This window comes from Lynx canadensis, chromosome B1 (assembly GCF_007474595.2).
Source record: "Lynx canadensis isolate LIC74 chromosome B1, mLynCan4.pri.v2, whole genome shotgun sequence".
In the NCBI taxonomy this organism is placed as follows: Eukaryota; Metazoa; Chordata; class Mammalia; order Carnivora; family Felidae; genus Lynx; species Lynx canadensis.
In genome coordinates, this window is record NC_044306.2 from 13,615,717 (window position 1) to 13,641,561 (window position 25,845).

General features: G+C 41.7%; 1 protein-coding gene across 1 annotated transcript in view; it reads left to right on the plus strand.

The window, feature by feature from the left end:
• The window catches only part of LOC115511752 (teneurin-3), a 194,696-nt gene that overhangs the window by 77,060 nt on the left and 91,791 nt on the right, over positions 1 to 25,845 (plus strand). Inside the window, exons 6-10 of the mRNA XM_032593054.1 lie at positions 2,807 to 3,017; positions 3,486 to 3,587; positions 3,777 to 3,971; positions 5,180 to 5,380; positions 11,822 to 12,007. Coding sequence (XP_032448945.1) covers positions 2,807 to 3,017; positions 3,486 to 3,587; positions 3,777 to 3,971; positions 5,180 to 5,380; positions 11,822 to 12,007 — 895 coding nt within the window. The remainder of the gene's footprint in view (positions 1 to 2,806; positions 3,018 to 3,485; positions 3,588 to 3,776; positions 3,972 to 5,179; positions 5,381 to 11,821; positions 12,008 to 25,845) is intronic.

Here is a 25,845-nt window from a genome sequence, read left to right on the forward strand (position 1 = left end):
ATTCTGAGATTCATAGATTCTCATCCTTTTAAATTTTTTTAAGTTTATTTATTTATTTTGAGAGAGAGAGACAGAGTGAGAAGGGGTGGGGCTGAGAGAGACAATCCCAAGCAGGCTCCACAATGTCAGCGTGGAGCCCGACGCCGGGCTCGATCTCATGAACCGTGAGATCGTGACCTGAGCCGAAACCAAGAGTCGGGCGCTTAACTGACTGAGCCACCCAGGTGCCCCTCATCCTCTTAATAACTGACTTGAGTTAAGCATATGGACAGTCTAACTGCTCAGAAATGAACTACCAGGATACCTTTATCAAAGTCTGACCTTTTGTCTCGTGATCGCTTCCCCAAAGTGGTGAGACTGAATTTTATCCCCGAATAACACAAGACCCGAAGACGTGCCCCCACAAAAAAATCCACATCTCCATCTTATGAATAGGTATTATGAGGGAAATCCAGGAATAGGTATTACGAAGTAAAACCAGTTTGTCCTTAAGTGATTGCTTTGTACTTTACCCCCTGAGAACAAAGGTTATTAAACATTTCTGTTCCATTAATTTGTTCACTTTTTGTAGACATGGGGTTATGTGAAGCAGGGGACTTGTCTTTAGGTATTTGAATAAGCCCCACAAAGGCGTGTGGGAAGGGGTGGCCGACTACTCTGCATCCCAGTGACCACCACCCCAGCCCTGTGTTACTGTTTCCGATGTGATACAAACGACGATCTCTACAATAAAGGTGGTGATTCCCAGGGTGAGCTTGAGAGGCCAGTTAAAACCCAAAACGTCCTCCCTTTCAATGTTTGCACATACTGTGTTGAGTGTTAGAGGACAAAAATGTTTACGTGCCAAGGAGCCATTAAAAGAAACTTTCCCCCTGCCTCTTTGCCATGTTGATATAAATATTTAAATCCGACGGGGAAGTGGCTTATTTGAGCATAGGCACCTTTCAGAAGTGCTGAATTATTTTGCCTCTGATAATTTTGAAATACAGTTCCAGATGAAAATTTTGTGGGTCAAATATCCACAACCGGTTATCGTTTTCATCCTGATAAGATATAAATGAAAAAAGTTACCGAATGCTAACTGAGTGACAGCTTTTTTGTGTATTTCTCACAACTGCATGATGTCATGAGGTAGTTTTACTACACACACAAAAATAACAGAATAGGCTTTTATATTTAAGTAAAAAATTTAATATGTTGGAGACGGAACTAGATATTCTGAATTCCATCCAATAGTAACATGAGAGGTTTGTGATAAGTACAGGGGCAGAACATTCAATCACGAATCTCAGAATCCCAGCAGGTGATTTTCTTCCAGTTTTTAAGGGATTCGTATAATAAACTTTTCTTTAAATAGACCGCTGATGAAATTCCAGATAAGAAATCTATCTGAAGGTAGAATATTGATGATTCATATATATACGTATTCATACATACGTATATATATGGTACCGTAAATGATATATATTGTCCCGTAGTATCTCTGTCACCATAAACGCAGGCCTCGGGAATAAAAGGAAACTGGATAGGAGTCCGTAGAAAGTGAATCACTGTACTTTTAAGAAACTCTTATCTGGGGCGCCTGGGTGGCGCAGTCGGTTAAGCGTCCGACTTCAGCCAGGTCACGATCTTGCGGTCCGTGAGTTCGAGCCCCGCGTCAGGCTCTGGGCTGATGGCTCAGAGCCTGGAGCCTGCTTCCGATTCTGTGTCTCCCTCTCTCTCTGCCCCTCCCCCGTTCATGCTCTGTCTCTCTCTGTCCCAAAAATAAATAAACGTTGAAAAAAAAAATTTTTTCAAAAAAAAAAAGAAACTCTTATCTAATGAGTTCATTAAAACTATATTGGGAAGTCTGTGCCGTGTCTCCCAAATTCATTGCATTATCTCTGGTTACTATTACCGATTACATTCCATATTTTTCTTTAGCTTTAAACTCTCCAGTTGAACTCTTCTGGCCACCCAGTGTTCACGATGAATCTTACTAAACCAGAAATCAAGCTGAATGATGATTGACTTCAGAATAGTAGCTGGGCATACTTACTGTTATTCCGTCCCTTCGGAACCCCTCCACTGTTTAATTTTTTAGACTTTCAGTCAGAGATACAAAGGCGTCTTGATGCATGTTTTTAATTTAGCCATAACAAGGTACAAACCCACGGGTTTCTCCATGGTACCCGGGATGGTTACACCAGGGTCGCACAGAGGAGTACGGTGCTGTGGTGGCAAAGGTCTGAGCTTTCTCACAGACCAACTCTCCCGCTTACCGAGTACCTGATCTTGCCGGAGCTCCTCGAGGTTTGGTTTTCTCCACCCTTACAGTGTAAGTATCGGTGCCTTCCTACTAGAAGGGTCGCTACAAGGAGTAAATATAATCCCGGCACAGAGTACGTATCCAATGGCAGTCGTTACCACACGGGTATTAAATAGGAGAAGACGGTAAGAGATTACCTAGCGGTCCAAAATAAGGCTGCTGGGTTTGAAATGTTACAGGTTTATGGCTGTATTTTCACACCGCCTGAGCTCATCAAACTTTTTATCCGTTGGGAGAGTCAGATAACTCTGGAAACCGATTGCCCAGTAAGGGGGAAATGATTTGTGAAGTTTACATGGGACAACACTGTGCAGTGCGTGGTTCTTACGATCCCTGTAAATGCTACGTGTAGGAGACCTGTGCCATCAGGAACCTTTTTCTGACGTTGTATTTATTAGAGCAGAGGGGAAAGGTTGGAACACAAAACGGAAATGAGCAAAGCAGCTACGACCGAGATCGTTCTGACCACTAAACAGCTGTACTTGTCCTCACCCTCAGTATGACTTTGTTGAGCTCCTGGACGGCAGCAGATTGATTGCAAGAGAGCAGCGGAACCTGCTTGAGCCCGAAAGAGCAGGGAGACAGGCGAGATCCGTCAGTCTGCACGAGGCTGGCTTTATCCAGTACTTGGATTCTGGAATCTGGCATCTGGCTTTTTACAATGATGGGAAAAATACGGAGCAGGTGTCTTTTAATACCATCGTCATAGGTAAGAGCGGTCTGCAAAGCATCTTTTTCCGGGCTATCGCCTGCACAGTGTGTTGAACAGAAACTAAATGGTCTTCACCAATTTGGAGCGATACCTAGGGCGTTAAAGCCTGAGGTACACTGTGAGAGATATTTTCAAATTGTTTATTTACGAATACGTTGGCAAACCATGAAGCACTGAATATTATTCTGGAAGGATCTTGGAGGAGGGCAGTGCGTCTTGAAAACACTTGAGAGCATCTGCATTTGAAATGGCGACGCTTTGCTTGACTAGTCAAGCTGGTTTGAATAGTCTAGTATATATGAATCCTTTTTTTGTTTGTTTGGTTGTTTTTTTTTTTTTTTTTTGGTTATGGAGCAAGCCATCCGTCATTCCTTCATGTGCAGCTAAAATGATCAAAGTGACAGAGTTTACCTTCTGCGGGAAGCAGGCTACACAGTAAATATCCCTTCTCTCTCTCCTCTTCAGAGTCTGTGGTGGAATGCCCCCGCAATTGCCATGGAAATGGAGAGTGTGTTTCTGGAACTTGCCATTGTTTTCCAGGATTTTTAGGTCCGGATTGTTCAAGAGGTACGCGAGTTAGAGCCTTTTCTTAAGCCAATAGAAAGAGGCTGTAGAAACACGCGTAAATCAGAAAACTCCCAGGACGGGGAAGAAAGGGGGAAATGGGCCGACGCCTTGTCCCAGCGACGTGCTTGTCTTTCAGGACCCCGACCGCAGTTGTGGCTGTTGACTCCTCTGTCGTGTTTTATTTCACAGCAGCCTGTCCGGTGTTGTGCAGCGGCAACGGACAGTACTCCAAAGGCCGCTGCCTCTGTTTCAGCGGCTGGAAGGGCACCGAGTGCGATGTGCCCACTACGCAGTGCATTGACCCTCAGTGCGGGGGGCGTGGGATTTGCATCATGGGCTCTTGCGCCTGCAACTCGGGATACAAAGGAGAGAATTGCGAAGAAGGTAAACACGCCCATATTTACGGAAGTCCGTTGTGACCGTCCTAAAGGAAGAGACGATCGGATCATTTGTCATCTTTCGTTTGGCAGATGAAGCTTTTTATATGCCTCCTCGTGAAAGTAATTAGATCTCCATGCGTATGGTGGCGTCATTTGGTTAACATTTTCACTAATAAGAAAGAGCAAATACCGAAGAGCCCCTGGGCTTCCAGTCGTGTGAATAATTCTTTTTTCTTTCAATCAGAGAAAGTAAGCAAACGTGTGTGACTCGAAGCCCACGATGGGCTGTTGTTTTGCTTAGTTGGTTTTTTATCTTTGCTCTCAGGTTTTTTGTTTGTTTGTTTTGTTTGTTCTCACAGTTTTTCACCTCGAAACCAGCTTTGAATCGAGCATTTTGGCATGTCTAAAAAGACAGGCTAACGGTTGGCTCCATAGCTCAGGGGTTAGAGCACTGGTCTTGTAAAAAGACAGGCTATTGCACGTAATATACGAGTGAAAAAAAGTACATCACGGGTTTGTTCTGTAACCGTATGTAATGATGAGAACCAGGCTGCAATACTGTAAAGTGCAGTTGAATTGTTTTTTCAAAAAGCAGAAAGGCACCATTTCCGTTCTTCAATCAAATTGATTTTATTGATCCGCACACACAAAGTAATGCAATTAAGTCTCTGGAATTAAATTTTCAGGCCATTGACCCTACAAGTGTAAAGTTTTATTGAGTCAAATTGCTAAATTAAATCTCGTCATCTAAAGCACATTAAAGTGAATTAAGAAGGAGAGAGCGTATGCAACTCATTTATTTCTCAAACAGTTTGAGACTCCCATACAGCTGTCACTGCTCAATGGTCGTAGATTAGGTCAGCTTATACAATTTCGTTATAGAGAAGCCGATACTTATTACTGTCTGATTAAGCGGAACAGAGAGCAATAGTCTGAAATCTCAGGAGCATCTATGTGTGGAATTCATGAAAATTACAAATCCTTGCAAGAGTCTCAGTTACCTAAATGGCGTAATTCTGAATGCTGAATTGTGTCATTTTTTTTTTTTTTGCATTTTCAGAAACACATTCTTGAAAATGGTAGTCAAATATTTGAGTATCCAAAATTTTCATGTAAATTAGATTGGGATCTAATTCTTTATTCTGCGTGTACTTTGCATGTATGATATCTGCTAGATTTAATTATCAAATTGTTCTCTTTTCTCTACTGTAGCTGACTGTCTAGACCCTGGATGTTCCAATCACGGCGTGTGTATCCATGGGGAATGTCACTGCAATCCAGGATGGGGTGGTAACAATTGTGAAATACTGAAGACCATGTGTCCAGACCAGTGCTCTGGTCACGGGACGTATCTTCAAGAAAGTGGCTCCTGCACCTGTGACCCTAATTGGACTGGCCCAGACTGCTCAAATGGTAAGGTTGAAAAATGCAGCACAGTTGAGTGCTTACTATTGTGTAGCTAACTAAAAATTAAGATCTTTTCGTTTTTAAAGCACACTTATTAAATTTTATATAGGTTTTATCGAAGTGATGGTTTCTAGAAAGAAATGTTAAAAGTGATGAAATTTAGTCGCATTAGAAAAAGAAACAGGCTTAGTCAACTTGTCATTAAAATGTCTCCTTCAGTAGCCTTGTAAAGAATATTTCGTTTGTGTAAAATACTCCCTCTTCTAACTCTCAAGGCCTGTGTATAGCTTGGGACTTAAACACATTATCTCATCAACAGAGAAGCCTCAATTTAAAAATTATTTGACAACATAAGGCTAAACCTGATCACAATAAAGAGTACGTATAGATAAATATTATGATATGCATAATGGTCTAACGCTGATTTTTATATTATAATAATATGATTGTAATAGAAATGGCAGGTAGTAATTTTTTTTCCATCAGTCAGGTTGTTACTGAACAGCAGCTATGTGCACGGCATGGTGATGGGCCCCGTAGGAATAAATAATGAATCCTTCCTGCCCTCTAGAATAGTGGCTTTCAGATTTTTGACCGTGACCTAAATGACCCATAGCCTCAGTCTTACGTTGTGACACATACATATATAGACTGACATAACTGAAACAAACCTTTACCAAGTGGTACACACTAATGCTTTTCCCTACGTCTTTTCTACTTTTTTGATGCTGGTTGTATCCCATGAATTAATTCCATGACCATATTAGTCACACCGTACAAAAAGGTAATCTAACCTAGAAGGTTACCGTTTAATTGGGGAGAGGAGACGAACACACATGAAATACTTAGAAACCAGGACGTGCCAGTTTAATGTTTTATTGAATAGTACGTGGAACAATACTCTAAATACAACCAACATTCAGAGGAGTGATCCTGCCTTGATGCACGTGAGGTCCTCAAGGAGATTTTTATGAACATTTCTTGCCTTCTTTTAAAGATGGCAGCTAGCATGGAAATGGGAGGAGGCGCTTTTTGACTAGGGGAATGGTACTAGAAAGTACCTACGAGCGTAGGCTCTGAGATCAGATGCTTGGGTTCATATCCAACCTCTGCTACTTATTAGCTGGGTAACCTTAGGCAGACTACTATATGTTTTAGTTTACCCATCTATAAAGTGAATTTAACCGAGAAATTCTTGGGGCCCCCGGGTGGCTCAGCCGATTGAACATCCAGCTCTTGATTTTGACTCAGGTCATGAGCTCAAAGTTGTGGGATCGAGCCCCGTGTCTGGCCCGGTCATGGGCATGAAGCCTGCTTAAGATTCTCTCTCTCTCTCTCTGCCTCTCTCCTGCTCGCGCTCACTCTCACTCTCTAAAGGAAAAAAAGAAAAAAGCAATTCCTCACAGGGATACTTTGGGAATTACTTGAATTACTGTATATAAAGTACTTAGTGCAATGCTTAGTCCAGGATAAATTCTAAATATAGCTACCACCCACCACTGCCACAGCAACTACCATTAACCAAGTTGCACCTCTGAGCCTATCGTTACATACGCGGGAGCGTAAAGAAAGAGTATTTGGAGGCAGACGTCGGGCTGGGCCCGATTTGGAGGGACGCAGCTTGGCAATGACAGTTCAGACTGTGGAGAACTCACTGGTCATGACGATGTGTGCCCGCCAGTTTGATGAGAGCAGCCTGTTAGAACTCCCCATCGATTATATGTCAGAGAACATGACTAGTCAGACTTTGACGGCCCAAGGCGAGTTTGAGAGCTCTCCCGGAGTGTGAAGTCCTGAGAGCATGAATTCGTGGGGAGATCGTAGAAATGAGAAGGATGAAGCCGAGGGCCGTTTTAAAGGAAAGCTAGACAGCAGTTGCTGAAGAGACAGTGCAGAAGTTGACCAGAAGAGCCGGACGTCGGCAACCAGGAGGGGCCGGGGCAGTGGACGCGTCTCTGGAGAAGACAGGAAGCTGGGAAGGGGTGAGGGGCGAGGAGCAAGGCAGGATGCAGGCCAGGCGATGAGGAGAGACCGGTGAGACATGGAGGAAGGATGGCTTCTGTTTGGATACTCAAAGTAAGCAAAACTAAATCCTACTAAAGGGGGGGGGAGGGTGCAGAATGAGGAGGAGGAGAAGAGGGAGAGGAGGGGAAGTGGGGGGGGAGCAAAAGGACAGGTTTTAGTAATGCTGTTGAGTCTGTGTAGGTTTGGCTTCAGGGAAGGGGTCTGTCTACCCCTCGCCCTGCCCACGCGGATTGCCTTCTCTGCAGACCTGTCGGAACAGTGAGCGGTTAAGAGCAGGGAATCTGGAGCTGAACTGCCTGGCTTCGGGTCTTGAGCGGGCCATTCTGTAGGCGTGTGACGTTCATCGGCTCTTTAGCTCCTCTGTTGCCTCCGTTTCTTTACCTGTGACATGGGGACAATAAGAGTACTACCTTACACAATTAAATTACGACCCGATACAACGGTCGTAAGATGGAAACGAGTTAATATGTGGAAAGCGCTTAGAATCGTGCCTTACACGTGGCAAGTCCTTACAAGTATTAACCATTAACACGAGTAGTGGCAGTGGTGGTGGCGGTCATAGTCATGGTGGTTTGTCACACTTAATTCTTGATTGGTTGAGAGGAGCTTCCACATAAAAGTACTGCTTGGAGGGGCACTGGGGGGGCTCAGTCAGTTAAGCATCTGACTCTGGATTTCAGCTCAGTTCATGAGATCGAGCCCCGCATCGGGCTCTGTGGTCTCTCTCCCTCTCTCTCTCTCTCTGCGCCTCCCCTGCTCGTTCTCTCCCCCTGTGTCTCTCTCGAAATAAATAGACTTTAAAAAAAAAAGTACTGCTGGGGTACAGTTCCCCAAATGTGAAAATTACAAAATGCAAATTATTTCATCTATTATTATAACCTGATGGCATTAACCTAAGAGAAACCCCGCTACACAGCGAATTAACATGTTTATTTTAAGGGAAAAAAAGACTAGTAATTTTTACAGATCACTCTTTCTTGGCACTTTGAGAAACTTGGGTGACATGGCTGCTACCCTGGGAATCCTCAGCAACACGACACATTCGTGCGCCATTCCTCACCTGCTACAAACTGAATCCCGGAAGCCCACACTAAACAAAGTTGTGTCCAGGCTAAGTCGTAATTCTGATGAAAAGACTTCTGTTGAAGCCTTGAGCAGATACCCTGGGTAAAGGGACAAAGGGACAACTTAATGCCTTTTCTTCCTTGTACTGTCTCTCTCTCATTTCCCCCCAACCTTTCTTCTTCCCGCAGCTCCCTTGCCCCTCCTCCCTCATCCGGTCTCTCTCTTCCTTCCTTTTCCTCTACCTCCCTCATCTCTGGGCCATACATTTTTGGAGGCAGACAGAGGTTTATGTTCGTCACTGCTTCGTAGAAATAGGAGTTGATTCAGATAGCTGGGAGAAGCAAAAACTGGTTTGAAAATTCATGACCGTAGACCAAATAACACGTCCAGGACAAATGAGAGCAAAAAAACATAACCTGGGGGTGGGATTATAGAGAACCCTCAGTGCCTCACTAAAGAGTTTTAGGAAATCATCACCACCCAACATTAGGAAGCATAGGTGCAAGGCATTATTTAAATAACACATTAACTTGTTCTGTCCTTTGTTCTTAAAAACATATTTTATAATCATAAGAATCAAAATAAGCATTTATTTTTTTCTGTTCAGTGTTTGTTTCCCTTTCTGGCTTCTGTGTTTAAAAAAATGCATCCCACACTCAGAAAAATCCAATTAAAGTTTATAGATACAGTTATTTTTATAGTAAAGCTACTTGGTTCAGGTCTCTTATGCCTCCATCAGTAAAATAAGCATACGAATACTAGCTAGAAAATAATACTTGTTTGAAAATTGTCATTCTAATTTGTCTCCCACAATTACCCAAGTAGGAAAGGAATGGTGAAACAGCCCTGTTTGTTTCAGATAATGTTATTTAACACGTTAACCTGAATTATTTTATAAAGGAGAGTTTGTAATGGATACTATAGCTCAAAAGATAATTCAGTCTTTGGCCCCTGGCTGGCTGAGTCAGTGGAGCGTGTGACTGTTGATCTCGGGGTCGTGAGTTCGAGCCCCACATTGGGTGTAAAGGTTACTGAAAAAAAGTTTAAAAAATAAAATAAGGTAATTCTGTGATATTGCTATGAATAGCAAAAAAAAAAAAAAAAAGGTAATAGATGTTAATTTAGAGATGAAATTGGCTGCCAACAGCACCTGTCATTATTTTACATATTTAGACTGATTTTTTTTTCCCGTGCTTATATAATCATTTTGCCAGTTGAAAATCTAATGGTAGCCATGTACAAAATGACTGATTAGACATAGTGGGTGAAGATCTTTGTCCCATCGCATCTTTACACCCCCAATGAAAAACCAAAAAAACATATTAAACTCTCAATGTATAGAGTTGGATAATGAATGCAGTGCTCTTCTTTGGAATAAATTAATTAAGCTCAGGAAAAAAAAAAAAGACTTTATTCAATTTTGCTATTAGCTGGAAAAAGACAGAAAACTTAGAAGAATTATCAGTAATTAAACATGCGTCTATTCATCCTGTGAAAATATCCTGGTTCCTGTGCCGGAAATTTATCTGCGTGTTCCACAGTTGCCATCTAAAGTTTACAAACACATTGTAGGTAACTTACACTTGTGGCTGGAAGTTGACCAGCAGCATTATTGGGAATTTCTAACTAACTGAATCCCAAGGCAGAACACTTTACCAGCTACTTCTTTTGTTGTTGTAGAAATGACCTTCGGATCTCTAAATTCAATAAGAGTAGATTCTGCAGCTGCAGAAACATTTGGTTAAGCTGCTACAAGAGAAGAAATGAATTATTTCCATCAGAAAGTTTATAGGTTTGAAAGCAACCGAGTTTTCCTCTCTCCTCATCAGCAGTTTGTCCATTAATTAGCCCTTCAATTCCACTTCAATTAAATTAACTCTAATTAATAAGTTCATTACAAAGATTGACGCACCTTGCTCAAAGCTAGTGTGCTAAACGCTGATAAACACCTTCGCCCTAATGAAAAATTGATTAGATTGAATAAAAGGGGTACCTCAGAAAGAAACCTCTCTCTTCTGGAGCAGAGTTGACGTTCTGTTCGTCTGAAGTTAATCAAACCATCTTGGATCTCTTAATCAAAAATTTAATTCAAACGAGATGAAAAATGTGGCTTGAAAAAAACATACCCCACTCTCTTCCAGTGAACAGTCCTGGCTGTTGTTTATAAGAAATGTTACAACTCTCACAGTGCCTTGATACGCTGTTTAAGATTCTGCAGGACTGACAGACAGAATTACGGTGTCTGAGAAATGTTATTTGGGCAGTGAGTGGGGGAAATAGGAACGAACATGTGGCCACATAAACAGTTACTGGTTTTTAATTTAAAAATAAGGCTGTAGTCTATTTCCTCTTTGTTTGAAATGATTGCAGGTTTTTATTGTTCAGCATTGTTATCTTTGCAAGAAAAGCAAAACCAAACGACGGTCTTACAATCATAGAAAAAAGCGGTAGTTGATTTTATTGAACTTTACATGTAAAAAGTAGAATATGAAATACCCTTCAAAGTTTTCTTTCTGTGTGTGTGTCTGTCTAATCAAATAAGCTTTTAAGAAAGGTTTTGAAGAAAAAAATGTGTTTAGACACGATTCTTTTTAACGATGGAACCTATTATGGTTTTGAAGTCCTTTGGTAACTTTCAGTTATTCTGATATCTGAAAAACCTAGCTTGTGCAGTGACAGAGTCAGTAGCCACATACATTTTTAAACTGGTTTTCTATTATCGTTCGTCTCTGTCAATAGTACCAGTTTACTGGATAGGAAAAACAACAATTTCTTTTACTCAACCAGCATGTGTGTGTGTCAGAAGCAAGCCAATGTGCAAACCACAAAAGACTCTTTTTAATAAAAGTTTCTGAATATTTTAGAAATCTGAACCATAGAGTTAGAAATAACCCCTTTGCAATTCTTGCTATACGGGTGAAACCCAACTCCTGCCGAGACACTGAAATATTTCATTAATTTTATATTAATTTGATGTATGTGTTTGTGTGCATGGTTTCTCCACGGCCAGAAGACCCTGTGGGATACATTACGTGTGTGTATTTTCCTCTCGCTATGAATCACGTGTTCCGTTTTGTTAGTAGCCTCTATACACATACAATATAGGAAATGATTTATAACAAAATTGTCATGGGTATTTTATGCACGATTACAGCAGCGTATTAAACGAAATGATGAATTTAAAAAGTGCATGTTTACCATTTATAATGCTTACTAGTCGATGCGAAGATGTGCTCAGTATGTAAATCCTTTGTATTTATTTTCAGTGGTTTTGTTTTTAAGACGGAGCCCTGCTTATTCACTCTCCTTCTCCCCGCCGCCCTCCTCCCCTGCTCTCTTTCCTCTTTTTCAATACAGAAATCTGTTCCGTGGACTGCGGCTCGCACGGGGTGTGCATGGGGGGCACCTGTCGCTGTGAAGAGGGCTGGACGGGCGCAGCCTGCAGTCAGAGAGCCTGCCACCCGCGCTGCGCCGAGCACGGCACGTGCAAGGATGGCAAGTGCGAATGCAGCCAGGGCTGGAACGGCGAGCACTGCACCATCGGTAGGCCCCGCCCCTCGCCCCGCCCCCAGCCCCGCCCCCAGCCTGCCCTGCGCGCGCAACCGGAGGGAGCGCCCTGGTTCCTGGCTGTTTCCCTTCTTGCAAAAGCTGATTTCCTCTAATTAATTTTCATTCGTCTTTCTGGAAAAAAAAAAAAAAAGAATTGCTTCTTCACATCAGGGCCTCGTGTTACAACGGCCATTCGGTTCTTTTTAGAACAGCTGTCACAAGTATGAGGTATAAGAATTTGGTGGTTTGTGATGGCTACAAAAAATTGATTCACCTGCAGATGATTTCATTTCTTTTTTATGAACACGCCTCCGTTGAATATTACGTCTCAGCGTTCCATGGTGCCATTGCATAACAGCAATATTTTTTACTTTAAAAAAAGATGCCAAACACGGGCGGCCCCACGCATTTTAGCACCTGTCGATAATACTTGAGTCTCTCAAAAAGCGGTTTGACTTTCTATGGCTTTATTTTGCAGCAGCCCAAGAAATAAAGCAGAATGAAATGCACAAGTCTAGCTGTTCTTAAAGTTACATGCTGATACTTTTCAAATATGATGATGTTCGTGAACCTCTGTGGGTTAAATAAAGCAAATAGGTGTTTAAGATCAAAATGTTGGTACATAAATGATAGCTAGGATGGGTTCAGAATTATCCAGAACATACATAGTACCATATTTTCAAGGTTTTCGGTGCCTTTGCTTTTTACCATTTGAGTCACTGAACTTAAAACATTTAATTAAAGAAAATATAACAAACGTAAGTAATACATGCCTACCTTCCTTCAGTGGAAGTGTACCATATTAGCTCTAAATGACACAGCCTTACAAAAATGTCATAATTTGCATAACTTGAGGTATGGTGTTTTATGTCCATAGAGTGTAATTTGCTAACTGGAGGGAGTCCCAATATCTTAAAAAATTTCTTCTTCCAGTGCAGCTACAAGTATCATGTACTTTATTTTCTTGCTTACAGGAATTGGCTAGCTAGGAAATTTTTCACGGGAAAGTTGAGATCACATAATTTTATAAATTGTCACAGTTGTATCTTTACGGAACTTCAAGTAAGGTTTTTTCCAGTCTTACTGACATTCCTGTCATCTGTTTTAAGGGTGGTGATCCCCTCACCCCCACAGGTGATGATCCACAGAAGGGCTCCCAGGACTCGGGACACTTGTGCTCATGACCATAATAGTTATCCGAAAGGGAAATGACCCGTCGTCATCAGGTGGTATCTGGAGAAGTCCATGCACAGGCCTCCTGTGTTCTTTCTCTCCCACCAGGAGAGGTCACACGGAGCATGGACCTTTCTCCAGCACTGAACTTCACCAACACATGTGCAAGGAACACGTGCTTCTGCCGAGGGTAGCGCATTTGAGACTGAGGTTTTTAATAGGGCCGCTCCAAGAGGTAGCCTCTGTCAGCCGCAACCACCAAAATTCCAGATTCTCAGAAGAAGAGATTCTCCTGGTAGGCAAAAGCACTGTAGAGAACGTCCAGTTTTCACATTGCCTGCCAAGGATCTCCAGATCGGGCCTGTGGTGTTAACGTTTACCTGGGAAACACCCTTAGCGGCTCACTTGTGGAATGTGAGCTTCTACCTACATCCCGGGAAGCATCGAGTCCCCACGGAGGAACGCTGTGAGTGCCCAGAGTGCTTATCTCCACAAACTTGATAACGGCTTTCCCCTCCTCTACTCTTCAAGAGAGGCTTCTGGGGCAATGGCCGCCTATCGTTTGTGTGAACTACCTTTGTGAACTACATTAAAGCAGCAAACAGTTGACCCCACAATTTGTGGGTCTTTCTGTAGACATACAGAGAATAATTTGCACCCCTGCGACCAAACAGCGCTGTGCCCAAATCCCAGAATGCCCATCTACCAGAGGCAGGGCAGGAGAAATAGGCCTCTAATCACAGTCCATCAGGTGTTATGACCCCACTACCCCCATACCCATAAGAAGTGAATTGATTCTAGTTGGGGGGGAAATGTTATATATTTGACTGAATGTATCCTAGGCATGAATATATAGCTTGGAAAACCTAGCAGTATACTATAAGGTTTTCCATAGGCAAATTTAACTTGCTAACCAACAGTTACTAAATAAGTCATTCTCTTGGTGTCCTCACTGACTTTGGTCATATAGTACGCGGTTAGTTTCCCACAGATGAGCGGTCCTTGAACAGTTTTTCAGTTATCTGGGAACACGTGAGGTTGCTGTTAGTCGCAGCTCTTTTTATTATAATGTAGCATATCTTGTTAGGGTTGTTAACAGTTCCGTTTTCTGTTGTTGTATTTCATTTTGTTTCCTTCATAGTCCATGTGAGTAACAATGTGGAAGTAAAGGACCTACCTCATTTAAAAATGAATCTTCAGGGGCGCCTGGGTGGCGCAGTCGGTTAAGCGTCCGACTTCAGCCAGGTCACGATCTCGTGGCCCGTGAGTTCAAGCCCCACGTCGGGCTCTGGGCTGATGGCTCAGAGCCTGGAGCCTGTTTCCGATTCTGTGTCTCCCTCTCTCTCTGCCCCTCCCCCGTTCATGCTCTGTCTCTCTCTGTCCCAAAAATAAATAAATAAACGTTGAAAAAAAAAAAATTTAAAAAAATGAATCTTCAAAGTGACCCTTTTAAAAGACTACTTATTCCAGATTCTGCCATGCAAAGATCCAATTACTTTTTTTTCCGACTACTTACTACCTGTGTGTATGTCCACAGCGGAGCCTGAGGGGCCATTTAAAAAGAGGCCTTTGTGAGCCACTGATGTAAACAACCCAGGAAACTACAGTACGTTTTCTCATTTGGGATATGTTACTATGCTGTGCATTTCCCTCTCATTTTCAACACTTACACATCTGGCTAAAAGAAGCTGCCACTTTATGAAAGAATACTCATAAATCGGCAAGATTTTTTTTCTTTCTCCATATTATGTGCCATCTCATTGAATACAAACAGGGAGGTTAATTGAAAGAGAGACGGAGGAGAAATTAAACAGTTAGAAGCAAACAAAAGTTCCCAATAGAAAGCAAAGAATATTCTTCATTAGTCATCTTACTGTCTTCATAAACTGTTCATGCTTTCATAAAACCGTAGGCATTTTGATAGTAAAATAGGTTATGAATTTAGAGTGTTCACTGAACATCCTATCTACTGAAAAGATTCCATCTTGCTACTTTTATTAGTGTGTGCATATTTTCCTCTCGTGAATCATGAGTTCGGCAAGTCGGGCGTATTAATCCTTGGGTTCACTGTCCCAAGTCCTTCTCCTTTCTGGGGTTAGACTTTGAAAAGTGATGCATGCAGATGGAAAATGAAACAAAGGGAAATCTACTTTTAGCGATATTATGATTTAAAATAAATATTTTTTCCCTTCCTCCCCATGAAAGCATTTATGACTGTTGGGCCCTTTCATAAATAAAGAGAAGTTGGTTATATGAGAGAACCACATCAAATGTGACTAGCAAGTATAACTAGCATACTTTAATAGTGATAGCACCATCATCCTTTGTATGTGACCATTCCACGGGAAGGTCGAATGATTATCCCACTCACGTTCCTACTGTTGTTTCTAACAAGATAGAAAAGATGTAAGAATATTTAGAGGACCCAGAAGCGAGATAAAATATACCCAATATAATTAAGTGGTTTATAAATAAAAGTTGACATGATTGGAATACTGCATGGCTGTCTCTATATAAACAAGCCAGAACAGTTCTGTATCGATCAAGGTCAAACCTGTGACCTGGGAGATACTTGTCTTGGCCTTAATTCAGTAAGTTCACTGTTGATGTATTTAACTGAAACCAGAATCTATAACCACACAAAGGCAACTCCTTTGCTTTGACTCTCCCTATCCTCGCGTGGAAACCCTGGAAAACTACTCTTCTGGCCTGGTGGCTGGAGTTGGCGGGCCATAGAAAGAATGCAAACGCCACGCCAGCCTCTGCTGAACAGATGGTTGTACACAGAATCCACATAACTTGTAAGCGCAATGCAGCTGAATATTCTGGGCAATGCTACATCCTAAGTTACCACATCTTGAGTCTTTCTAACCTGTAGCTTCCCCCAAGAGCTATTCTTTGCAGCAGTTGCGGAGAAAAAAACCCGTCCCTATAGCCTTCCCTTTGTAGCTGAGAGCACTGGAGGTTATAGATGAGATTGTGACCTGCAAGGGTGAGGGGAGCAGGGCTGCGGACTGAATAACACATTTGATTGTTGTCTACAATGAAGTGTTGTTAGGAAGGTAGGGAAGGCCCGGATCTGTCTGTAGATGGGTGAATTATCTCCTGGAGGTCGATTGGTATTTCCCATTGGTGTGTCCCATTTCCATACAGACAGAAATGGAGAAAATGGGCTTAAATTGTTAAGATGTTTTTTAGCTACAATGAGGAACCTCCTGTTGGAAGACGTATTTAAATCCTGACACAAGATCCCAAAGAAAGGTTTTAATCTCGGTTCCTGGAAGCTTTGGGAATACCATAATCATTTAGGCGTGAAACACTGGGGGTTTTGTTTGGTTCTTTTTGTTAATTTGAGGAATGTTTTTAAGAGGGGAATTTCTGGTAACTTTTTCCATTCATCAAGTCTCTTGAGTAGTGTCCCTATCTGAAGGACCCCTTGAGGTCTCTTGTGGTTCTAGAATTTCTTGATTTCTTCTTTATTTAGAAAATTACGAGATTTAAACAAGGGATTCCCCTTTTGTTCTGTTTCATTTAGCTTTTTATTTTCCCTAAGGCATTTACATGTCTTTGTTACCTTTCATTTGTTCATTTATTTCTTTATCCATTAAGCAACTACTGATCATCTCATCTGTGATATTCTAATATTTTTTATGCAGGTTAGTGGTAACAGATGAAAAAAACAAAGCGTGGGCTCCAGAAGGAAAAAGAATATGTGTTTTCAAATCTGCTCTGTGATTTATCCACTATAACTTGTATAATGAAGCTATTGGTTACTGTAGGGCAGTGACCAGAGGGGAGAATACATGTGGATCGCCTGGGGTCCGGTCCTGGTCCCTGCTGCTTGGAATTTGGTTTCAGCCCTTTTATCAGTAGGAAAGCACTTGTTCCCTGCTTGTATCTGACTGACTGCCTACTCTATCATTGTGACCTTAGGCAAGTCATTTTTTGGGTTTTTTTTTTTTTTCTCTCAACGTTTATTTATTTTTGAGACAACACAGGCAGGGGAGTGGCAGAGAGAGGGGGACAGAGGCAAATAGTGTTTGAGGCAAATACATTAGAGTTCTTATTCTGTGGTTAAGTATAAATGAGACAGCTGCAATCCAGAAGTGTTTTGGATGTTGACTTCCAAAAATAAAGACACAAAACAAAATTGCTGTCCAACGTGAAATTTTCATTTCATTGTTATAAAATGTAACCTAGTCTCAAAATGGATATGGCTTAACAAGAAGTTAATATGTTTGAGTTGAGGGTTTTGAGAGGTGTTGCTTTGAGAAAGAAAGGAAGGGAGGGAGGGAAGGAGGGAGGGAGAAAGAGAAGGAGAAGAAGAGGAAAGGAGAAGAAAGGGAAGGGAAGGGAGCGAGGGAAAGAGAAAGGTGGAGTCTATTTGGTATTTGTCTTCTCGTGATATCTCCAACACAGAGTTGTTTATTGAGCTACATTGATTTTCATGTACTTTCAGGCAATTCAAATGGAAATTTGGCCTAGGGGAAATCCTAATTCCTTTAAGCTACAAAAGACCAGCTATTTGTTTTTATTCTAATTCTTTAGTACATTGGGAAACAGGATCATTAATGATCACAAAGACACGCTTTGTTTGCTCAGACAAAACTTAGACTTACAGTACTCCGCATCCCTCTATTAAATACTATGGTTGCTCTGGGCTTTGGGATGCTGAAGATCAGAAACTGAAAATGAAATACACACGACTGGGGAGTTATCTACTAAACAATGTGGGGGTAAAAGAGAGAAAGATGAAAACTGTACCATTGTGGACAAAGCTTAGCCTCGTTGTTCTCGTTCTTATCTCTGGAGAACGCTGAAAGAATAGTATTTTCGTTGTTACCTTTAAAAATAAGTGACGATCTGGGGGCGCCTGGGTGGCTCAGTCGGTTAAGCGTCCGACTTCGGCCTAGGTCATGATCTCGTGGTCCGTGAGTTCGAGCCCCGCGTCGGGCACTGTGCTGACTGCTCGGAGCCTGGAGCCTGCTTCAGATTCTGTGTCTCCCTCTCTCTCTGACCCTCCCCCGTTCATGCTCTGTCTCTCTCTGTCTCAAAAATAAATAAACGTTAAAAAAAATTTTTTTTTAAAAAATAGGTGACAAGGGGCGGCTCGGTGGCTTGGTCGGTTAAGCGTCCGACTTCAGCTCAGGTCATGATCTCACGGTCCGTGAGTTCAAGCCCCACGTCGGGCTCTGTGCTGACAGCTCAGAGCCTGGAGCCTGTTTCGGATTCTGTGTCTCCCTCTCTCTCTGCCCCTCCCCGTTCATGCTCTGTCTCTCTCTGTCTCAAAAATAAATAAATGTTAAAAAAAAAAATTTAAAATAGGTGACGATTTGGTTTCACAAGTGACCACTCGGATACACTCTGATACTTCCCTTAGATTACAAAATCGATATTCTTTGTAACTTTTGCAATGTTCCCAAGTTGGGAATCATATTGACAATAATAACAGAATGTGGAAATTCTGTAAGTATCTTTCTACATTTGTACTGAAACTTCGTAAGTCCCCCCCTTAAATGAATACAGGGTACCACATTACACCTGCCAATGAGCGCTCTGGGAGACATCTGGCTTCCCGTCTGTCAGAGTGATGGAGTAGCTACAAAAGGGGTCTCCACTGCCTCCCACCTGAGTCCCTGGCGGGGCCAGCGACCTACTTGTCGTGAATCTTGTAAGGCTGAAGCCTCAGAGAGAACTGGACCACCTCGCTGGTGCGGGCCTTTCTTGCGAGAGGACCGCGGGGTTATATGGTCACATGTTCATCGGAAACTTGCAGATCAGTTAGGGCCTTCATCTATTTCCTTTTCGACTTGCTTTCCATCACACTTTTCCTTGAGTAGGATGACACTGGAATGACTATGGGCACTTTGAGGATTCAGCTAAGGAGGCTCTGAGCTGGGGATACATTTAGTTTAGATTTAATTGGATATATTTATGAGGTGTGAAATCATTGCTGTCTGTGGCTGTTATTGCTAGCCATCCAGGAATATTCCTACCACCCGCTGCCTCACCTACTGACATGAACGCACAGGGTCAGAGATTATATGAAGCTATGAATTAGTCCTGTGGAGCCCTGCACCAGAAGTAGATAGGTAGTGGAGGAGAAATAAGGTTCGAAATGTATGGAAACGGAAGTTAGTCTGTGGAAAATTCCTCTCGTCATCAGCCATGTTGTAAAAGTGCCTAATCAAAAATGCCTAATTTCTCCTGTCAGAGATACACTTGATACTGGGATGTCTGTAATTACAAACTTGCCACAGTTTTCTCGTTTGACGAATATATCTTTTGAGCAATTGATCAGAATTCTAGCGTTTTTTAGCGTGCAAACATGTCAGCAGTGTTGCGAAATTGAGTTCATCAGGGTGTGAAGTCACACGTGCCGTGCATCGCAGGGTATCCGTGAATCTTATGAACATTCGAGAAAAAAATTTCATGTTTATGTGACATGAAACACTGATATTGACAAAGATAATATAAAAGTCATAATATTCTGTGAGGATATCACAACAAAGTGGTTAATGAATGTCATCAATTCAAAGAGTGTTTAAGATTTGTTTACTATACAATAAAGTCTTCCTTTCTAGCAATAATGCCAAAAATTTATATGACATTAATAATAATTAAATTGAAACTTTTCTAAACTATCAGTAATGAAAACTATATTAAATAGTCGCAGTGAATAAAGACTGAATTATCTTTCTGTTCGGTCTATAGAAAGTATTACAAAATCGTTGTCTTATAAAGAAACATTGAAAGAGTGAACAAAGCTCAAAAATACAGAAGGAGAAATGTTTATTAGAGACATGACAGGCACTTAATAAAAAATGTTACATGCTTTTCTGATATTTGTGGTGTTTTCAGCTCAAAAATAATTTCCTTTGATTTCTTATTCTAAATACTCATTTTATACCTAATTTCATATTCATAATTTGGTATTATTTTCTTTTTTTTAAAATTCATTTATGTATTTATTTTGAGAGGGAGACCGAGAGAGAGAGAGAGCATGCCAGGGAGTGCAGAGAGAGGGGGAGGTAGAGAGAGAGAGAGAGAGAGAGAGAGAGAGAGAGAACCCTAAGCAGGTTCCTCACTTTTAGCTCAGAGCCCAACTCGAGGCTAAATCTCACAAACCATGAGATCATGACCTGAGCCGAAATTAAGAGTTGGATGCTTAACCAGCTGAGCCACCCAGGTGCCCTTGGCACTCTTTTTCTTTTTTTTTTTTATTTTTTTATTTTTTTTAAATTTTTTTTTTCAACGTTTATTTATTTTTGGGACAGAGAGAGACAGAGCATGAAAGGGGGAGGGGCAGAGAGAGAGGGAGACACAGAATCGGAAACAGGCTCCGGGCTCCGAGCCGTCAGCCCAGAGCCCGACGCGGGGCTCGAACTCCCGGACCGCGAGATCGTGACCTGGCTGAAGTCGGACGCCTAACCGACTGCGCCACCCAGGCGCCCCATTGGCACTCTTTTTCTTAATGAGAGCCCCCCAAGATGTATAATTTCAGACCCCATAAAACCTGCATCTACCTCTGTTCCCAGCTCTATGACTTGATAACTGTGTGATCTCGGGGAAGTCACTTAAGCTCCCTGTGCTACATTTTCCTCATCTGTAAAGTGGGAATGAAAATAGAGAGTCTCAGAGAGTCTTTGAGAGCATTAAGTGACTTCAAACATGGAGAAGAGCACCTAGGACACTTCCTGGCCCAAAATAAACACCATGTCGATGTTCCTTATTGTTACTGTAGTTGCTGCTAGAGTCTGGGGACTGAGATTCATCAAGTTGACAGTGACTGATTCTTCCCTACTGAGTCTTGTCTCCACGCAGAGGAATTAGCCAACAGAAAAGCAAGAGTCCGTGCTGGTTACGAGAACTGCTGGTCCTCTCCACTTGGAGACACACTGAGTGGGGACAGAGATGCCTCGTGATCTGTCAAACGTGGTGGAGGGTGGGTCAGCAGGAGTCGGTAGACACGGAGTTGAACGGAAGGAAATTCTAAGCCGACTTGGTTGACGGTAAAAATCCAGAGAAGCCAGGAAGCCTCCTGTGCGGTGTGCAGAAAAGAGATCCTTCTTAAGATCCTCTCTGTTCTGCTGTCCCAGTGACTCTAAGTAATTTGATGTGACAAAAAGGATAGCGATTCCTAAGAGAACCTTGAAAGCCCCTTAGAGCTCATTGAGTATCACCCATGTTCTGAGAACCAGGCTGATTTTTAGATGTCTGTTTTTCTCCTTTGAGATAACATTAGTACCCATTTGGGGCTTCCTAATATATATATTTTTTCATTTTAGTCTTATTTATTTAGATGTAGTACTTTATCCTGTAATCCCCTCAGAATGGGTTGGGTTGGTTTTTTTTTAACTTTTTTTTCTAATGTTGGAGAGTGAGAGAGAGAGAGAGAGAGAGCCAGGGTGGGAGACACAGAATCCGAAGCAGGCTCCAGGTTCTGAACTGTCAGCACAGAGCCCCACACGGGGGCCCGAACTCCCGAACCATGTGATCATGACCTGAGCCAAAGTCCGACGCTGACTCAACTGAGCCACCGAGGCGCAACAGTTTTATTTATTTTTTAAGTAATCTCTACACTCACTGTGGGGCTCGAACTCACAACCCCAAGATCAGGAATCACATGCTCCACAGATTGAGCCACCTAGGTGCCCCTGCGTATTTTTTTTTTTTTAATGAGGCCTTTTAGTCTCCTCTTTCCTAAAGACACAACACTAGTCCCTTGACCTTTCCGAATGGTGGAGGCCCTTGTCAGTGCTCCCTCTACTGGTTTCAGTCTTTTTTAAAACTGTCACAAAGATAAACGCTGATTTTACTAGTGAATGGAACAATGTTCCGTTTTCCTGCATTTCGATGAAGAAGTGCTTGGATAAGGGGTGGCGTATTGGATGGCTATTTTGATGTTTTAATTCGTCCAGCCTTCAGGTGGTTTTTCTCTTCAGCGCGTAAGTTCTTTTGTATCAGTTTGTTTTCCTTCCCACGTACCAATTTCAGCCCGAAAGGACGTGAAGTCACGGGCTCAGTGTAGTCAGAGCCAGCCAGCGATGGCGGTCCGGGGCTTCTTCCACGGAGAGCTCGGTAGCCTGTATATATATATAAGTTTTATATCCTGTAAAGCCTGAGGGTTGTTAAAGTTTGACTCTGCTGACGTTTGGTGAAGGGCCTTCCGACTTTAACTTTTTGTAGCAGCCCATCCATCCTCCCTTGTGTTGTTAACCTGCCTGCACAAGTCAAGTAATGTCTCAAGAGCCCCGGTAGAATGACATCCCCCCGGGGGCGCCTGGGTGGCTCATTTGGTTAAGCGTCCCACTTCGGCTCAGGTCATGATCTTGCGGTTCATGAGTTCAAGCCCTGCATTGGGCTCTGAGCTGACAGCTCAGAGCCTGGAGCCTACTTAAGACTTGTGTGTCTTTCTCTACCTCTGCCCTTCCCTGCTCTCTCTCTCTCTCTCTCTCTCTCTCTCTCTCCTTCTCACAAATAAATAAACGTTTAAAAAACAACTTGAGAATTACATCCTCCGTCTGACAAATCCTCAAGAAAATTTGTATTTGAACCTTCACAGAACTCTTGCACTGTGACTGTCTTTGCTGTGTGTCAGGGAAATCATAGTCCCAAGGGCCATCTTGATATAAATGTTCTCTCATCACGTTGCTGATTTGTTTCTCAAGACATCAGTTTCTTTGCCCCTAAGAATGGGAGTAACTATAGACATAAACAACTTTTACTATTGACGTCAGGCACTTGAGTGTCCCTTTTGCTCTGTCCCATCTTCCATGCTATAATTTATCCTCACTAAATAGAGGTAGTGGCCTAAAGCCGAGTCAGAGTTTTTCTTCACAGGGTAGCAATGTCCCCAAGAGGTAAACTTCAGTGACGGTTATATTGTTTTGGGAAATGTTAAATGTGTTCTATACTTTAGAAAAGGGACTTTTTTTTTTTTTTTAGAGCTTCTAAAACCCAGTTCTGAATGCAGTATCTGTTTTGTGGGTGAATGTATTTGGACGTAACATGTGTCTTTCCATGTGGATGATTTACACATGGCCTACAAGCATAGGAATTTTGAGTTCTTTAGAAGAAATATGCTTCATGTACTTCAGGGTCATAGAATAATGAATTCTATACTGTGACTGTTATTTGTGTACAGATTCTCCCTCCCATCTGCCTCCTGTGGTGTTACTTGGGTCTCAATAGCTGCTATAAATTGATCGTACTCCTACTCAGCTTACTATAAGTGCCACCGGCTATAAAGGCTGTATGTTCAGAAAAAAATGGAGGAATAAATCCACTGCCATTTTTCTCAAATCAGAGCAGTCTATAAGAAAATGCTGATTATTTATGTTGTTTTATGATGGCTTAGATCTCATTGAAATATGCCTGATTTCTTTAGAATTGATCAACCTGATTCCTTTTTTTTTTACTACCTTGTGTTTATTCCCCACCATGAACTTAGTGGTTTTCTAGCTAGTTTTTCTTTTTAGTCTCCCAAAATGATTTACTGTGCAGGTGCTTAGGGGAATAGTTTATAAATCATAATTATTATATTACAGAAAATTTTGAATCTGTTAACTTTGAATTAAAATATTAGGGGCGCCTGGGGGGCTTAATCGGTTAAGCGTCCGACTTGGGCTCAGGTCATGATCTCATGGCTTGTGAGTTCAAGCCCCGCGCCGGGCTCTGTGCTAACAGCTCAGAGCCTGGAGCCTGCTTCGGATTCTGTGTCTCCCTTTCTCTCTGCCCCTCCCCCGCTCTCTCTCTCTCTCTCTCTCTCTCTCTCTCTCTGTCTCTCTCTCGCTCACAAAAAAATAAATAAATAAATAAACATTAAAAAAAATGTTAGATGCCGTAACAGATTTTTTAAGTATGAATCTATCCATACCCAGGAGTTCCCTTTTGCTTTTTAAACCTCATTTCTCATCTGAAGTCAATTTAAATTGTCTTTTAAAAGTTTATGGAGAGACATGGTGTCTGAGTACACACCAGTTATATGTCAAATTTATATTGTTTTATTAACAGCCTGCCTTTGTGTTTCTTTACTGATATACTACGGTATTTTTTTCCACTTGGAACACTTCATTGATTTGCATCTCTTAAAAAGCATCTAAGACCTTAATATCCACCAAAATCTAGTATACAGGGGGTTTTAAAGTTCAGTTGACTGGGTATACAATTTAACTAGAAATAAAGATGAAAAACACTCCTTTCAACTCTTGCCAAGTTCATCAGAAGGCTTCTATGAGAGGTTTAGGTTCAAGGTATTTGGGAATGAAAACATTACATTGTCAGCTGTTTAACAATGCCAGCAAGGAGGAGACAGACCGTAAGTAGTGTCAGATGATTCCATTCTCCCTAATATGTCCATTCTCCCTAAACCTCGAGCCAGGTAGCTGTGGAGAGTTAATGTGGATTTCAAGTAATTTTCATTATATGTAGAGATCCTTATTACCCAGTGGAGTAAGTAAAAAGCCAGAACTTTGCACTCGGTTTAATGTAAGGGTGGAAGTATGAGGCACACAATTTTAAGGGATAGGATTCCTTCCCACGATGCACATTGGTATCCTTACAATGGCAGATTTTATCTCTGTCATTTCTCGAATATGACAAGTTGAGAAGAGCCTTTATTCATCTTAGCTCGGTTCCTTTTCCACCTACCAGTTTTTAAAATACAAGCTTCTTAATGGTGTTAGTCCATACAGAAGCCATGACTCTTCTGCCTTTTCGTATTTAACATATGATCTTCACAGATTATGGTGTGACTAGAGCCAGGTTGGTTTTTTTTTCCTATCACTCTTCTTCATGATGGGTTGGTTCACTGACCCTCTCCTTTTTGAGTGCCTCTTTAGTGAAGCTGGAAAACAGCTGTCTGAAATATGGCTATTATTTCTGGGGTTTAGCCGCCATGTGCCTTGGATAAATTAAGGAGCAGTCAAAGGAAGTCCATAAATATGAATACTTTGCCAGCTGCTTTTCCATTAAACTCTGTTGGTTGAATGAAATTAGCAAATAATTATGTTGGTGGGGAATCTACTATATCCAAATGTAATATAATGTCTTCCTTTAACAACAGAGCGTAATTTTTTCCTGTACACCAAATTAGTTTTTAGGGCAATCTACATTGCAAATTGGCCGATTTGCATTAGAACTATGCCTACTTGTTCTGATTTGTCAACACCTCTTTTTTTAAAAAGTCTTTAACATCGAGCATGGGTGGGTAAGACCATCTGCTTACAGAGCTCGCCTGCAGCTCTGTCACTTAACGCATGAGACAGGTTACAGCTGTTTAATTGTTATGATGCTGAATGATTATCATTCTATTCAAAATTAATATTTATATATGTGTGCATAGAAAGCATGTGGTTAAACATAAGTGATCTAATTGTGAATTAATGGCGTTAGGTATTCATTAATTAGTCCCCCCCATGAACAGTGAAGGGTAAAATAATGCTTTTCACATACACTCCAACTCTTGGCTTTTAAGACGAGTCCCCAGGAGTGATTATTATGCATGTGAGTAATCCACTCCAAATACACTGGTGTAAGCAAGGAAAAAAAATCACCATATAGCCGCCATTAAAAACAAAGAGAAAACTATCTATATGTTTATTACCCATACGCTAACTCTTTCCTGCCCCTAAAAGCATTATCCTCTGAACTGTGAC